The 16620-nt window shown below is 36.0% G+C and overlaps 1 protein-coding gene across 51 annotated transcripts in view; it reads left to right on the top strand.

The window, feature by feature from the left end:
• The window catches only part of ncam1b (neural cell adhesion molecule 1b), a 207903-nt gene that overhangs the window by 152777 nt on the left and 38506 nt on the right, over window positions 1-16620 (top strand). For 10 of the 51 annotated variants that reach the window (XR_012390352.1, XR_012390351.1, XM_073922684.1 and 7 more), the window contains one exon: window positions 2794-2826. The exons of 33 other annotated variants lie outside the window; for them this stretch is intronic. Coding sequence is in view for 16 of the 18 variants with exons in the window: in XM_073922684.1 (XP_073778785.1) it covers window positions 2794-2826 (33 nt within the window). In the remaining 2 variants the exon portion in view is untranslated. 51 annotated transcript variants of the gene reach the window in all.

Genomic DNA, 16620 nt, shown 5'->3' with positions numbered 1-16620 from the left:
AAATATCATTTGGCTGCTTGTTTAAACTACTTATTTAAAACGAGCTGAATTAACGCAATTGCTGAGGATTTTTTAGACAACTTAATTATTTTATGTTCAATCCACTTAAATTTGCAAAAGAAACAATTAAGTTAACTTAATATATTTGTGACAATGTGATGGAATAGTGCAGAAGCAGGCATTTTTTTACAGTGTAGTATTATTAAGTGATATATTTAAATATGTTTTATTACTATTCTAAAATCCCATATGGTCTATAGTGTCACAATGCTTAATAAAGCACAAAAGCTGACAGCAACTGTGTCCCCATAATGCAAACTCCAGTCAAATGCTTTTTGCGTGGTACTTTTTGAGTAATGCTTCTTTTATGCCTCACTCCCATGCAGGTCGCTGTTATGTCGAGCTCTTGATATGGTTGACTGGCTCACCTTAACTCTGTTCTCAGCTGAACTGAACTGAACTCAGAGTAATTGTTAGCCTCTTTGTGGCGCCTCCGAGTTCTGAAGCACCACATTTTCTAGACAACACCTGGGTGGTTTAATGCAGTTGCAACATTTTGACAACCAGTAAACAATTCCCACTTGGCTGTCCACCCCCCTTTTTTTGCCCATATGCAGGTTATGTATTATTCATCATGAAGAGAAACCGGGTGGTTATTTTAATCATTCATAGATAGACTATAGATGTGCTTTAAATATAAGCACTTCCTCAGCATATTTACATTATTCTATGACAAGAATACTGCATGAAATGGACATTTTGAATTTCAGGGCATCTAAATAAAGATCTCAAAGGGCTAAATGATGATGTACGATTGTAATTCAGCGCATGGAGAGAATTGGTTAATGGTCATGTTGCATTGTCAAATCAATATGTATGAATAATACATACTTGGCAGGTTTACTGCTGCTAAGCACATTCAAATATGCAGTCTATACTGGTCACACCTTAAATAAATGATTTTTACTTAATAATTGATTCATCCAACTTGTACGAACAGAACATCTTGTTCTCAAACAGGACATCAGATCCTGCAAACATTCCACCAAACATCAATAAAAATCCATCATAACACCGCACACTACAGGAATATTTCAGCGATCTGTGTTTATATTCTTCTCACGTCCGTCCACCACACACATCTGCCCTCTTTCTCCCCCTGGTGGTTGTTTGTGTGATGAGCGAGATGTTTTTGGGGCTTCCAGAGATTCCATTATCACATAATACACTCAACACTTTGTGCACTGGGATTTATTTCCTGTCAGTGCATGAAACCAAACCCATTTAGTGCTGAAATATCCAGGATGTAGTCCAGAGAGTAATGACTCTAACTCAGGTAAAGTATGAGAGATGAGAAAGTGTCACTGTCTGATCTAGTTGCAAGCTTTTACCCTTTGACATCTTCAGACTTTTTTTTTTCATCCTGTCATTTTATGTGATTTTGTTTCCCATTTGTATATTTTCCCCCCATTTGGATCCTACAGGTTATTCTTACACAAGTAAGTGTTTTGAGTTGTCTGTGATCTTTTTTTATTATTATTTCTTAAATCCTTTCTAGTGCGCTCACAAAAAAAAATGCTGTAGTAATTTATAGTAATTGCTATAGACCATTTTGAGGGATGTAAACAGTAACAATGGTCCTAATGTGTTTCCCGTTTTACATTTTTAATTTCCATAGCTTCAGATAGTCCTGAATAGCCCACATATTGCCAAATAAAGTTATGATAGCTGTTTTAACGTTAAGTAATGTTTGAATCGTCTTTTGTTACAGAATAAGCAGGAAGTGTTCATGGGCCAGTTTTATCACCACATTCAAATGGTCTATAGTGATTTTCAACCATGCTATAGTAAAGTACTTGAATGAACTGACTGTGGTAAATTTGTAGTTGCTATGGTAACACAACTATAGTAATACAAACAAACTAAAAACTATCATGTATTTTCCTACAACATTTTTGGATATTATATAAAAAATAACATTTTACTGCAGTACAAACTAAAGTAAACTAATACACATCCCTGCTGACAAAAAACAGTTTAAACCAGACTTGGCTGGTTTTAGCTGGTCAAACAGCCTGGCTTTAAAGGGGTTTTAGCCATTTCCAGGCTGGTTTTCAGCCACTTCCAGCCTGGTCTTAGTTGGTCAGGCTGGAAAATTTTCAGCTAAAACCAGCTTGACCAGCCTGGTTTAAGCTGGACATAGCTGGTTTTGGCTAGACTCCCAGGATGGCTAGGCTGGTCAAGCTGGTTTTAGCTGGTCATCTCCCAGCCTGACCAGCTAAGACCAAGCTGGAAGTGGCTGGAAACCAGCCTGGAAATGGCTAAAACCTCTTTAAAACAAGGCTGGTCAACCAGCTAAAACCAAGCTGTTTTTTTTTTTTCAGCAGGGGTAGTAATACACATATAGTATAGTTTAAAAACACTATAGTATTTACTTTAAATTACTATAGTATTTTTATGTGGGTGCTTTCTGTGTATGATTTAAAGACCCTGTGGAATCTAAATGAGAGTTTTGTAGCTTTTGCTCAATGTCATCCATTTGTTAGCATGTGAGATTTGACTAAAATAGCTTTTTTTGTCCTATCAAATGCTATTTATAACAAAAAATGTCCCTCTCTTCTATTAATATCTGTCTTTAGTTACTATAGCATCAGCAAGTTTGCAAAACCTTGCTGTCATGTGTTCTCATTGGGTCTTTAAATTGATATGCTATTTAATTCCTCAGCGAAACGCATCAAACTAAATAAAAGTGAACATTTTCTTTCTTTTTTTTGCTTTTCATTTGCTCCCTAGATGGGATTTTTCATTTTCACACTGAGGACACAGGTTTGTTTTGTAGATATATGATGATCAATAGAAATGATTGTATTGTTTTAAAACAGAAGCCAGAAAGATCCTTCTTTATGTAATAAGTTTATGTGTTCTGGCTTTGTGGCTGCGGAAAAGCATTCTTGTATTCCTAGGTTTACCACATAATCCCAGTCCAACTATATATATATCACAAATATCAAACACATCACAAATATAAAGTTTGTGAACTATGAATATCTCTTTAATGCAAATATTACACTGGGATGTGTAACATATACCTTATCATATTTGCTGAGCACATGTTTCACCTTCCAAGTGATAAAACCCAGATAAATCCCATATAACGAAAAGGACCCAAAATAAACATAGAGAACATAAGCAACAATCTCGAGCAGAGGTGCCCAAACTCAGTCCTGCATATTTTAGTTCCAACCCTAATTAAACACACCTGAACCAGCTAATCAAGCTCTTTCTAGGTATACTTGAAACTTCTTAGCAGGTGTGTTGAAGGAAGTTGGAGCAAAACTTTGCAGGACACTAGCCCTCCAGGACCGAGTTTGGACACCCCTGATCTAGAGGAACACCTTCAGAGCCTCAAAGAGTATCTGCTTAGCACAAATCAACGGCCCAAAGTATACCGTACTTTGTTTCATGCGTACTTAGCATACATTGCTCAGCATATGTAATTACACCCCTCAAAAATCTTTTAAATTCATAAATTCATATTTTTAATAGAAAGCTATTCAATATTATATTTCTGCATACATTAGATTAGTCAGTAATGAATCTGGAGCTTATCTAACAAAATAACTTACAATATTGGACCAAAAACTAGTACACCCAAATTTATGTAATAGTAAAATATTTAATTTAAATTTTAAAATGAAGCAAATTTGAAAGAGGAGCAAAAAATTAAAAATTAAAAATATAGTTGAAATTTTGTAGGTCATAGTTTTTATAGGTTGTAATATTTAATTTGAATTTAATTGTATTATCGTTCAATTTGTAAACAAGTTTGGTGACTAAAATCTGATTTTATTAAATATATCTGTTTAATAAATCAATTTTGTTTAAATGAACCAAAATACATTGCCTATATTCACTGAGAAATGGATAAGAATATTCATTTTCAAAATGGGGTTTACTCAGTTATGCTGAGCACTGCACATGCACAAACGACCAAATTCTAAGTGACAGACATGTCTTCGTATTTGTTTTAAAGGTTCATGAACTGCCCTGTTTTCAATCTTGTGCTGTTCTTTGATGTCTGCTTATAATTTTAGCTATATTCTTATAAAAAATACACGATCATTTACAGGTAGCGCACTTATTTCTGTCCTGTTTTGACTCTTTCACCAAAACACATTCTTTGCATATGTAATGGATCGTTGACTTATTGACCACTGATATGATTGGCTAAAATATAGTTTTGCATATATATATAAAAATTTAAAAAAATAAAAATAAATAAAGTAATTGTTTGGCATGATTTAGATTAAATATTTACAAATACTGTAAAAGAAAATGTGCATACTGTACAAAACGATATGTAATAACAAAGCAATAGTGACCACATAGTAAAATTAATTTCTCATTTATGTCGTGTCAGAATCTTCATAGAAAAGTTTCACTATCAGTCTTTCTGTAAATCCTAAATTAACTGACTGACACAGTCTGAAACTTCATTAGTGGATGAACTTTTAGATTTTTAGAGAAGGCAATGCAAATGCAACTCACATCATGTGAACTATACACAGATCCTCACATACAGTTATATAATAAAGTATACTTTGGGCTGAAGAATTACTCTTAAGCCACCATGCAACATTCTGACAACCAAATGGAAACGTATATGGCGATCATAAAGAAATGCCACATCAACCACCCAAAACAGCAACTCCAAAGCAACAACTAAACACCCTGACAACGGCAAAGCAACATGTGCTGGTTTCAGGAATATTTATTTGTTCAAAATACATGTTTTTTTTTATTTTTTTTTTTATTTATTTTTTTTTACTACAAATTATTTACAATCCGTTAACAACTTCAGAGCTAAGCCTGTGATTAATTATATATTTAATAATTAATAATAAGTTATATTTAATGTTAAGAAGAACTTAAATGTGGAGGTTTTACTTCTGGAACCTGACTGTTGCCTTCTGTTTATCAGCCACATTGCCACACATTGGCTACTAATCTGAAATGTTGACTACCAGGAAAAAGCAAGACACTAACTAGCTACCCAGAATGCTTCAGCAAGCACAAAGCACATACTGTAGCAACACCATAGCAACCACCAAACCCCCCTAGCAACTGCTTAGAAATCCTGTAGCAACTACTACGAACACCCTAACATTGCAAGGGTTTGTATTGGTACCGTTTACATTTATTTAATAAAAAACACAACATTAGATTTGGAGTTGTGTTTTAAAGCAGACCATATGCTCAATCTCTCAGTGGAAATCCTGCTCAGCGTGTCTCTGCTTCTGTGCTCAATGTTGTGTTCTCTGTGTGGTGATTAAAACCATTTTGAGTTGCTTGGTTTTTTTATGTTTCTTCTGCAGTTTGTTCTAACCCTTGACTCTTTTTTCACATTGTTACATCTGTGTCTGTATTTTTGTATCTTTCATGCAACCTCTTCCAATTTCCTTTCAACCAATCATGTGCGTGCATATGATGTGACTGTGTCATGTGGCTTGCATGGTGCTGGTGATGTCATCCACACTGATGAGCAGAAGGTAAACACTCGGGCTCCAGCTCCATCCTCTCACGTGCAGGATTAGCCCTCACTCACATCAGGATCACTGCATTCATCCCTAACCCGCCATTAGAACTCACTCCTGTCACATTTCTAGAATTAAATCCCCCCAGACAGGTCATGAAAATTCATCCATTCCCAATTTTTAACCGAGACTGTTACCCTTGAGCAACCACTGCGCTCTGACTGCACAAATTATCTTCCGTGGTGAATATGGAATCAGGAGAAAAGAGAGAGAGAGAAAAAAGTTGATGCCGTGTCCTGCCAACCATGGAAATGACATCAAAAGCTCTGGAGCTGAAAAACATTTCCCCAGAGCGATCACTGGGTACGACAATCTCGCTCTTTTATGTTCAGTCTAAACATTTTGACAAGCAGCGGGTTTACAGACGCTCTACATTGACGGCTTTTCATCTCGTGTTGCTTTGGATATGCTGCTACCAGTGTACAATTATATCCAAATTAGAAAATCCCCTCCAAAAATGCTACAGTAGATGCTGCAAGTGGTTGTTCTCAATGGTTTATTTTATTTTTTCTCAGTTTCGAGCATGTTTCAGTAACTTTCACAGTTCCTCATTTCCTTTCAACATACCTTTGAACCTTTTTAGAGGGGTCCTCCTCTTTGCTGCAAAGTTTGTGCTTTGATATGCTGGTTATTTTTACCTGAATGTGTATTTCATGATGATTCTGTACAGAAAAATTATTGTTGACCATATGTCCATTAGATATCCCTTTTAAGGCAGGCATTGCTGATTTGCAACAGTTAAAAACGAACTACCTTATTACTCCAGATACATATTTTATTTTGTACAGTTTTTTTTTTACTCTGAAGTACCACTGCAGGACTTGGTTGTCCATTAGCAACAAACAGTTTCCCCACTTGCTCACCGGATGACACACACAAAAAAAAAATAGTTTCTTGGAGTACCACATGACAAAGTGACTTAGAAATATGACCTACTCAATGAGGATTTGAGATATTGGATTTGGATCCCATATTGTTTTTGTTGATGTTCTGCCACTGGAAAGCAATTTGTTACATTGTTTGAAAAGTTATTATTCATATCATATTCAGTCGTCAGTGTCTAATTACCATACTGAGCCAATGTTGCAAATCTGCAACATCCCAGAACGCCTTGCATGTAAAGGTCTCAAAAAAAAAAGTCAGGATTCTATTGTTCTACCCTATATGATAATTTTCCCCAAATATTAGATTTTTCCTGTTTCTAAAAATTAATTTGAGCCTGAGAGGGATATAAGGCTGCACGATATATTGTTTCACTATAGCATAGATATCGTAATGTGCATATTCGCTGTTGTCACATAGCTGAGTCAGGATTATAACTGGTCAGGAGTCACAGTTCAGAACACATGTGATTTGTGAAGTTATAGAGTACAATACAAAATGGGATCATTCTGAAATTGTAGCCCTGCATACATTTCTGGAGATAGTAAATTATGTAGCCAGAAGTACGTATGGCTGCATTTCATCTTTAAAACAAAGCTGCTGGGCGGTATGATGCCATTCCTTTTTCGTGCTTACCAGCTGACCACTTACCTCCATATGGACAACTTTTTCGCTGTTACCAGTTTGTCCAGTTAGCTCGACATGTATGTCTGCAGACTTGAGACACAGAGAGGTGTGGCCACGACGACAGGGTTCCTGTCTAGTCAAGAATGGTTCCAGAGTAAGACGAAAAAAGAAACCAAAAAAAATAAATAAACAAGTAAATAACAGTGTAAAAGTGTGGTAAAAATCAGGCAAGGGATTTTCTTTTTTTGGATTGCTTTTTAAAACTGTCGGTTGGGTTTAAGGTAGTGGGTGGGCGGGTCAATCGATGTTTTTGAAAACACTATTGGTTGGGTTTAGGGAAGGAGGAGGGTGGGTCAGGGCGTCATGGTGGCACAGTGGGTAGCACAACTGCCTCACAGCAAGAAGATCACTGGTTTGAGCCTCGGCTGGGTCATTGGCATCTCCTTGTGGAGTTTGCATTTTTTCCCGGCTCTGCGTGGGTTTCCTCTGAGTTCTCCAGTTTTCCCCACAAGTCTAAAGACGTGCTATAGGTGAATTGGGTAGGCTAAATTGTCCGTAGTGTATGTGTGCGAATGAGTGTGTATGGATGTTTCCCAGTGACGGGTTGCAGCTGGAAGGGTATCCACTGTGTAAAACATGTGCTGGATAACTTGGCGGTTCATTCCGCTGTGGCGACCCCAGATTAATAAAAGGGACTAAGTCGAAAAGAAAATAAATAAATGAATGAGGCTGGGTCAGTCAATCAGTCAGTCAGTCAGTCGACAGTGGCCTCTGGTGGATTTACACGAGAACAGCAGGCGCAAATGGCAATCGAGAGAGAAATTTGAGATCTCAAAATGTCAAATGTGGTGGATTCACGAAAACAAAAACTACAAAAAACAACTACTGGGACAAATATGCGATCTGCAGAAATATATATAGCGCTACGTTTTCAGAATGAGCCTGGGTTGATAAAATGACATTTATATGTATTTTAAGGCCTGTGACTGTTAGAGCATTTCAAGAGATAATAAAGGGGTAGTTCAGACAAAAATTTAAATTCTGTCACTATTTAATCACTATCAAGTTGTTTCAAATCCTAAAGAGTTTCTTTCTTCTGTTGAGCAAATAATAAGATATTTTGAAGAAAGCTAAAAAAAAACTTGTTTCAGACCGTACAAACACTACGGAAGTCAATGCTTACAGGTTTCCAGCTTTTTTCAAATGCTGTATCTTTTTTGTGTTCAACAGAAGAAAGAAAATCAGAAAGGTTTGTAATAAGTAAAGGCTAAGACTAAGTAAATTATTACTGAATTTTCATTTATGGGCAAATTTTAAAGTATTCAGGCACAAGAAACTGTACTGTTTGATTAATTTTTTTTAACAAAAGATTAATTTTATTGAATCATTTATGCAATGAAGAATTTGCAGTGTTATTTATTCGATTTCTGTCCCTGAATACTGTTTGATCACTCAAAAAAATATAAAACACAATTTATTCATTTTTATCTTAGCTATATTTATCTGCGCTGTAATTAGTTTATTGTATTTAATGCATGATTCACTCCTCTATAAAATTAGCCCAAATAATCTAAATTAATCCAAATAGAGCTAGTTAGGTCATCTGATAGAATTGTATTCACATTCTAATATGTAAAGTTTATTTATTAACTAATTTCGAGAGGATCACATGCTTATGATTGCTTGCAGCCGGTCCCGAATTATTCAATTTGTGATTCACCAATCAGATGATTCCTAAGCCACTGTAAATACCCTAGGTTCCATAACAGTCATCTTCATTTTGAACAATCCCCCCTTTCACTCCTACTCCTTTCCTTTCCATATCTTTCCTAGATGGGTGGCACGGTGGCCCAGGGGTTAGCGCTGCTGCCCCACAGCAAGAACGTCACTGGTTTTAGTCCTTACCAAGCCAGCCGACATTTCTGTGCGGAGTTTACACATTCTCTCCATGCTCATGTGGGTTTTTGCCCTGACTAGTTGTGACAAGCTAGGGGATCTTTTTTTAGAAACATTTTCTATTCCTGCACCATCACGTCCGGAACAGCATAAAAAAGCATTTATATCAGGTAGTAATTATGTGTTTTGTTTGATCTTAGAAGTGTCTAAGGTGAATTTAAATATACATTGCTTCACACCGAAAGCAACAATGGATTATTTACCTTAGATATTAAAAATGCATTAGGGGATGGTTCACGAAATAAATTTAATTTCTGCCAGCATTTAAAACCTATTTAAGTTTCTTTCTTCTGTTGATCAAAAAACAAAAATATATTGAAGAATGCCGATACATAAGCTGCATGGTACCCATTGACTTCCTTTAACATTTTTTTCTTACTATGGGTGTCTATGGGTGCCAGCAACCAGCGTTTTTTCAAAATATCTTCTTTTGTGTTTAACAGGAGAAAGAAACTAATAAAGATTTGTCTGGTGTCTTTATTTTTGTAATCCTAATCACATCACATCTTGTACGGACACAGTGTTAAAGCTTCAAATTCATTTGCACCACCTTGTGTCTTTTTTAAAAGCACATGCAATCAATCTATTTGAACTCAAAATGGGTAATCTTACTCATCCTCGAAATGCTTTTGAATCTTCAGAATACAGATCTATATTTACTAATAGCCACACTTGCTAGGGCATTTAAAAAAAAGACTGGATAGGCCATATCAGTGTGTTCTTTGTTTTATTTAATTACAAGTATTTATTATTATTATTATTATTATTATATTTATTTATTTATTTATTTTTTTTTTTTCATTTATTTATTTATTTTTTTTCTTATTTGTGACCCTGGTTCACAAGACCTGTCATAATTATATATTTTTTGTAAATGTTGATTTATTATTTAAAAGCTGAATACATGATATTTCCAACCCGGGCTCATTGTGGAAACGTAGCCCCGCTGACGTTTCTGCGGGCCGCGATTTACGTCCCGGGAGGTACGTATTCGAGCGTTTTTTTGTTTTCACGGATCCGCGAGAGGCCGCTGTGCGCACTTTTTCGCGCCGTTCTTGCGCGAAAAGCCGCCGGATCGAAAAAAAAAAAAAAAAAGGCAAAAGCCCTCGTCTTCGATTTCGACCGCGTTTTCGGATCCCGCCGCGTTCTCGCCCTTATTTTCCGGATTCCGTTTTTCGTCTTACCTGATTTCCGAAACCCGCTGTTCCCCGGACTCGACCCCGGTCGTCGTCCACCACGGCCGGCTCCTCCTTCTCCTCTGGGGCCTCCGCTCCGCCGACGCAACGCTGTGAGCTAGGCGGACAAACTGATTGCGCGGGAAAGTCCTCCAGCCCTCCACACCGCCCCGCAGCGTTCGCTCGAAAAAACCAAACACGGCCTTTACGTACCTCCGGCCACGTAAATCGCGGTCTCCAGAAACGTCCGCGGGGCTACGTTTCCAGAATGAGCTTGGGTTGGATATTTCTAGTGATGTATGGTTCAAAAATCAACATACTGAGAAAATTGCCTTTAAAATTGTCCAGATTGAGTTTTAAGCAATGCATCTTACTAACAAAGAATGAAGTTTATTTATGTTTAGGGGAGGAAATTTACAAGATGTCTTCAAGGAAGATCATACAATGCATTTTTGGCAATTCCCACAAATATACCCAATATAAGACTATAATTGGTATCAGTTTAGTTTAGGTCACAATTCATGCTATTAACTACTGGCTTATTACCTGCCTATTATTAAGATATTAACTGTTTAATGCATTATCTTATTCTGCATCCTTACTCCTACCCAAACCTAAACCAACTTCTACCTTACTAACTATTAATAAACAGCTAATTAGTTGTTTATTAAGCTTTTAGTGTTGGTTAATAGTTTGTTAATACTATGATTTGTGACCTAAACTGAAGTGTTACCGACTGGTTCTATGGTATAGGGTCACATTTAAGTAGACCAGGGTAGAAAACATTATTAATTTCCTACAACGCATTATCTTGAATTTATTTTTAATTCAGATGTTCTGTTATTCCAATGCAGCTTAAGCTGATTGCGAGCAATTCATTTAAAATTTAACTTGTGAATTTTCCCATTTCTGCAGCATACATATAGGGTAATTTGGTGGTGTGTTTATGCTGTTACCCAATTTGCAAAATGAGTTTAGCGAATCATGTGCTAAAACAACACAAACAACAAAGCATGTGCTAATAAATTATGCAAATTAATTCCTGGTGAACTCCCTCAAGATCACCTCGAGCTGCCATTAAGATAATGAACAACCAAGTCAATTTATAAACGTGTAAAACTCTTTTTATTTTTGGTCTCATTTAATTTGCTGCTGTTTGCTCCCTCGTGTACAGTATTTGATCATTTCATTGACTGTATCCTGTAGGGACAGATGGCTAAGGAGGATGGAAATGAATCATGTAGCGCTGCACTTTCATTAATTAAGAGATGAGCGTTTATTGATGACCCTTTAAACTGTGAGTGGAGTTGAATGTCTGCTTGTTAACCGAGCTGATTGTTTGGGACTAACTCCTCGTGCAAGTTAGTGGGGACTGTACAGTTTTATGAGCTGCCCTTTTAAAACCTCGTAACACATTAGGAGTAATTACTACATTTTTATCACATCCTGTACAGTTTTTGCGGTTACGATGGAATTTCGTAGGTCCTGTGAAATTTGTCATTCTCTTTTATTGGTGCAGTGCATTAGGGCTGAAGGATATGTCAGAAATCCAATATCATGATTATATCTTATAACAATATATATATATATATATATATATATATATATATATATATATATATATATATATATATATATATATATATATATATATATATTTATATATTTATATATATATATATATATATATATATATATATATATATATATATATATATATATATTCACACATGTCTTTAATTAACAGGTTCCGTATTCTGGAGAGGGTTCTGGTGGCAAACTTGGTGCAGTGCAATCTGAGCTGCATTCAATGCTTTTTACCTTTTACTGCCTCTTACCGCTCACGCTGAAGTCACTAGCTCTATTCAGTGCATTATGTCATTTTGAACATGCACATTAAAAAAAAAACATCGGTTGATGGAAACATCAAGATGCACATAGATTTTGAAATTGCGCATAAAAAACATATGCGCATAGTTAAGTAGGATCAACTTTTTATTCGATAAGAAAATATGTGCTTAAACTGTGATGGAAACACTTTTACCGAACAAATTCCAGTCTGTGCATAAAAAATGTCACATGATTTTGTTAAAAGAGATCATATGATGATCAAAGTGTGTGTGAATGGACACATCAGCAGGCTGAGCACATTGTAAAACATCAGAAATGTTGTTTTGGTCATTCTAAAATGCCTTAACCATTTCAATATTAGTGGTATTATATTATCAATTACCTCCTGAACTGTCAAGAGCGTCTCATGGATTCAAATGCCACTATGTGTACATTACATGTTGGCATCTTCTTCTGAGATGCAAGTCATTTATTAAATGAAGAAAAGACTCACGCAGCTTCTCCTATGGCAGCAAATATCGTTTTTACTGTTGATATATGGCACCAGTTAATCAGGAAGTGATGATTTTGTTCTATTTGACTCATTGGATGGAAAAACTATTTGCATGTGTTTTACAGTATGTGATATTCCAGTTTTGCGCATAAATTTAATTTGCATTTTTGGATGGAAACATAGCTATTGAAATATGCAGTCTCAGCTTGCATAATCAAGGCTGCAACAAGATACTATTGGTATTTTGTGGGTCACATGTTGTTTTCTGTTTATTTATGGTTGTGAATTGCATTATGGTAGTTTTATCTCTGCTCTGTCTACTTTTGATGTTGAAAATTTAACTCTACAGATTAACAAAGTGACTTTTATTAACATTTTAGTAGTTTAAGACAAGATAGTTAAAGGTGCAGTAGGTGATCTGCCAAAATGACAGCAGACAACCCACTAGTTTGTGTCATTCACCAGTTAGAAATGTAGTTAGTGTTTGGCCGGCGGCGTGCAGGAATTTCACTTATTACTAAGCCATGCTTACATGCTATTTCAGAGCGAATATTTAGAGTAGCATGGTAAACAGTACAGGGAGGCAGTCATTGTTCAAAAATGGCCTAATGTGAATATAAAAGCAGCTTCAGCTCAGTAAAGCAGGCTAGGTGGACCAGCGCTATTTGTTGATGTTTTGTTGTTAACTAAATAAAATCGACATTATCGATGCTCCCAAAGGTGCCTGATGAATCTGAATATAGTCACATCAATCTTTCACCGGGAGATTTCAGTGGCTGAACAACACATCTATGTATATAACCCATTCATAACACAACATGCTCTACATTAGCTCTGCATGACTAAGTTTTAAAACAGAACATTACCTGTCTAACACAAAAACTTCAGTCATGGTGTCATCCTTCCTTCAGCGTGCAAAACTCACTCCAATATTGATTCAGGAGTTTAAAAAGTCAGCAACCGCGACTGTGACTGTCTCGTAGTGGATATGCGTGAATAGAGATGCACAGAAATCCAAATCTACATTTGTTGACAGATAGTTTGAGCTACTTATCGGAATTTTGGGAGCTGTCGGCCCGACAATATTTAATTGGATGAACAATTTTTAGTCTTATGCCTTACCCAGAACATAAAAATACATTCAGATGTAGATTTACTTTAAGCATTACTATCGTACTGTGAATAGACTTTCAACCAGCACACCGAAAAATGCTTTTGAAGACAATCACCTTTAGGAAATAATAGAGTCTGTAAAATAACAGGAAAACTACTGGAAGTTTGTTAGCAGGTTTTTGTACAGTCATTTACAACAAAAACACAGACAACATATCACTTTAACCTGTTAGCAAGCACTCACTTTTGAGGATTTACCTAACTTTAAATAGTAACAGTTCTTGACCCCAGTACTGTTAAAAATGTAAACAGAAGACACTTTTTCAAACTTTTTCAATGTCAAAAGCTTTTGGAGGGAAGATCAAGATCCCATAACGGAATTCAAAAGCATAAAAAAGTCAAAAATATTAACCAAAACCATACCAGTATCAACCACGCCAAATATGGAAAACAGTTTATTTAAAAATATATTTTTTACAGTGTAGTACCATATCTCTAAATTCAGTCTATTGATAGTTTCGTTATTTATATAGACTACAAGGAAAAACGTTCTCTTTTTTTCTATTTGAAAAGAACATGCAAACTCCACCCAGATACTGTATGCCAACTGACCCAACAGAGACTCAAACCAGCGACCTTCTTGCTGTGAGACAACAGTGCTAACTACTGAGCCACCATGTCATTCAAATAAACATTAATAAAATATCAAACACTTTTTCAAAAACTAATGATTACAGGCCTGATATTTCTGCCTGCAGCCCTGCAATGTTATGCAATATTGCGCTCATATAAATAATGAAAAGGTATTACCATAAACAATGTATTTTGTGACACCATTAGCATAATATGAAACTATTAACTTCTTATTCTGTCCATGCGATATGTATATATCATCACAGTGCACAGTCCTAATTGACACCATTGGTCATTTCACTGCTAATGATCAATAGACGGCTAAATAGGACGTCCAAACAAGATGAAAAAACCTGTATAAGCGTGAATGAAAGTGTCTCCCTCTTACGGGCTATTGGCTGATTACTGGCTTAATGAGAGTAAAATGCCTTCATTTTTCAGTGCGCCTTAAACACGCAATGTTGTTACGTGTCACTCTGCGGCGTCAGACTAATGTGGTGCATCAAACGAGCATTCGCTGCTCATTAAAACGAAATGGATCATGATGGCCCGTGAAGGAGAGGCCTCAGTGAACAGATTCCCAATTCACAGCAGTGCGTTCATACACATGACTGCTCGATAGGGATGTTCACAGTTCAGCTTGACCTCCAAATATCAGCCTACTCATCTACAAAGGCCCGGGCAAGCTGCGTGTGTCATATTATTTTATTACTTGCCTATATGGAATCGCTGGCGTGTAGGAGGATGAGAATTGTGGGCGTTGGAAAAGTGCCATCTTTTAATAAACATAATTAGAGGCTTTTGATTTTCCAGACTGGATGTATAGAGATCTGGTTGGCCAGCAGATGGTATATTGTTGACGAATAACATGCTTAATATCGTTTAAAGCTGTTGTATGTAATGTCTTCCGTATGTCAACAATTGAATGACATGAGTTTGGAATATCACTGACTATTCTGTTGATTTATTTGTTGTTGATTATTTGAATTGATTCGGATTTTATTTTCAGCATTTATAAAAAAATGTCTGTGTTATTGAAATTATTGAGTTAATTGTATTTTGAAAGGACTGCCTTTTTGTTTGAAATGCACTGTAATGGTAATTGAAACTACACAGAGGAAGAGATACATGCCAATTGTTGAAATTAATTTTATGTTCTGTTGTAAAATGCAAACTTTTTCTTTTTAATTGACAAGACTGTCGTTTAAGGTTACAAAAATGACGGTTCAGTTTGCTTTTGGTACAGCAAGGTGTAGAAACATACACTGTAAAAATAAAAAAGTTGACTCAACTTGTAAGGCAACTCTCTGCAGAGCTTTTTTTAGTTGACTCAACTTTCAACCCAAATACTGCACTTGACTCGATGTATGTTAAGTCAACTCAGAAAAGCTCTGCAGCAAATTGTCTTAAAATTTTAATTATTCAACTTTTTCAATTACAGTGTAATATTGCTGCTTTTATTTTTGATTAAACAAATTGTAGCTTAAATTAGATTTAGTCATGATTACAAAAAAAAAGTATCTATTTATTATATAGCACTGCAACGATTTTCAATATTAAGGTATGTATTGTTAGCTGTGTTCACACCAGACGTGGCATGCTCAAATAAATTTTATTAGTAAATTTGCTATTCGCGTGTAAATAGACACATGAACATTTTGAGCTTACTCACTTCATTTGCGTGTCAAATTTGCTTTATTCGCGCATGTAATTCACTTCACAACAGATTCAGATTTGCATCATGGGTGGGGCTTCTGTCTGCTCTGTGACTCTAAGTTCATTGCTAAATGACTAACATGGATTTTATTGAGAGAATAGCTGTTTATGCGCTTTAGGAAGGCTGAAGAACAGCATGTATTTGTTCGGCGTCGTGTCTGAGTCCACTAGATCCTTGAAAAGGTGCACCCAGCTCTAAGTTCAACAACTTCTCCAGAAACTATACTTGGATGATGGACGATTTCAGCTGTGTTTCCAACTGAGCCAACCCCTGTCTGTGTTGCCTGTTATAACAATCTTTTTCCAGCCCAAAAACCCGGCAAAATGCACAAAAAGAATAATTAGAATTAGAATAATTAGAATAATATTTTATTTTGATTTAATTTAATTGAAATTAACTTAGTTACTTTAACTGTAATAATGTTTAACCATACAGGAACCGACACCAGCAGTCACGGAACCACAACATAACCGGATCCCATTAAAACACTGCCCTCCTCTCATCCACACACTGCACCCCTTACACTAGCTATTAAAGCATGTTTTACTTTCGAAATGGGGTATACATTCATAGCATACA

Source organism: Danio rerio, chromosome 15 (genome assembly GCF_049306965.1).
Source record: "Danio rerio strain Tuebingen ecotype United States chromosome 15, GRCz12tu, whole genome shotgun sequence".
In the NCBI taxonomy this organism is placed as follows: Eukaryota; Metazoa; Chordata; class Actinopteri; order Cypriniformes; family Danionidae; genus Danio; species Danio rerio.
This window is presented reverse-complemented; position numbering and strand designations above follow the sequence as displayed.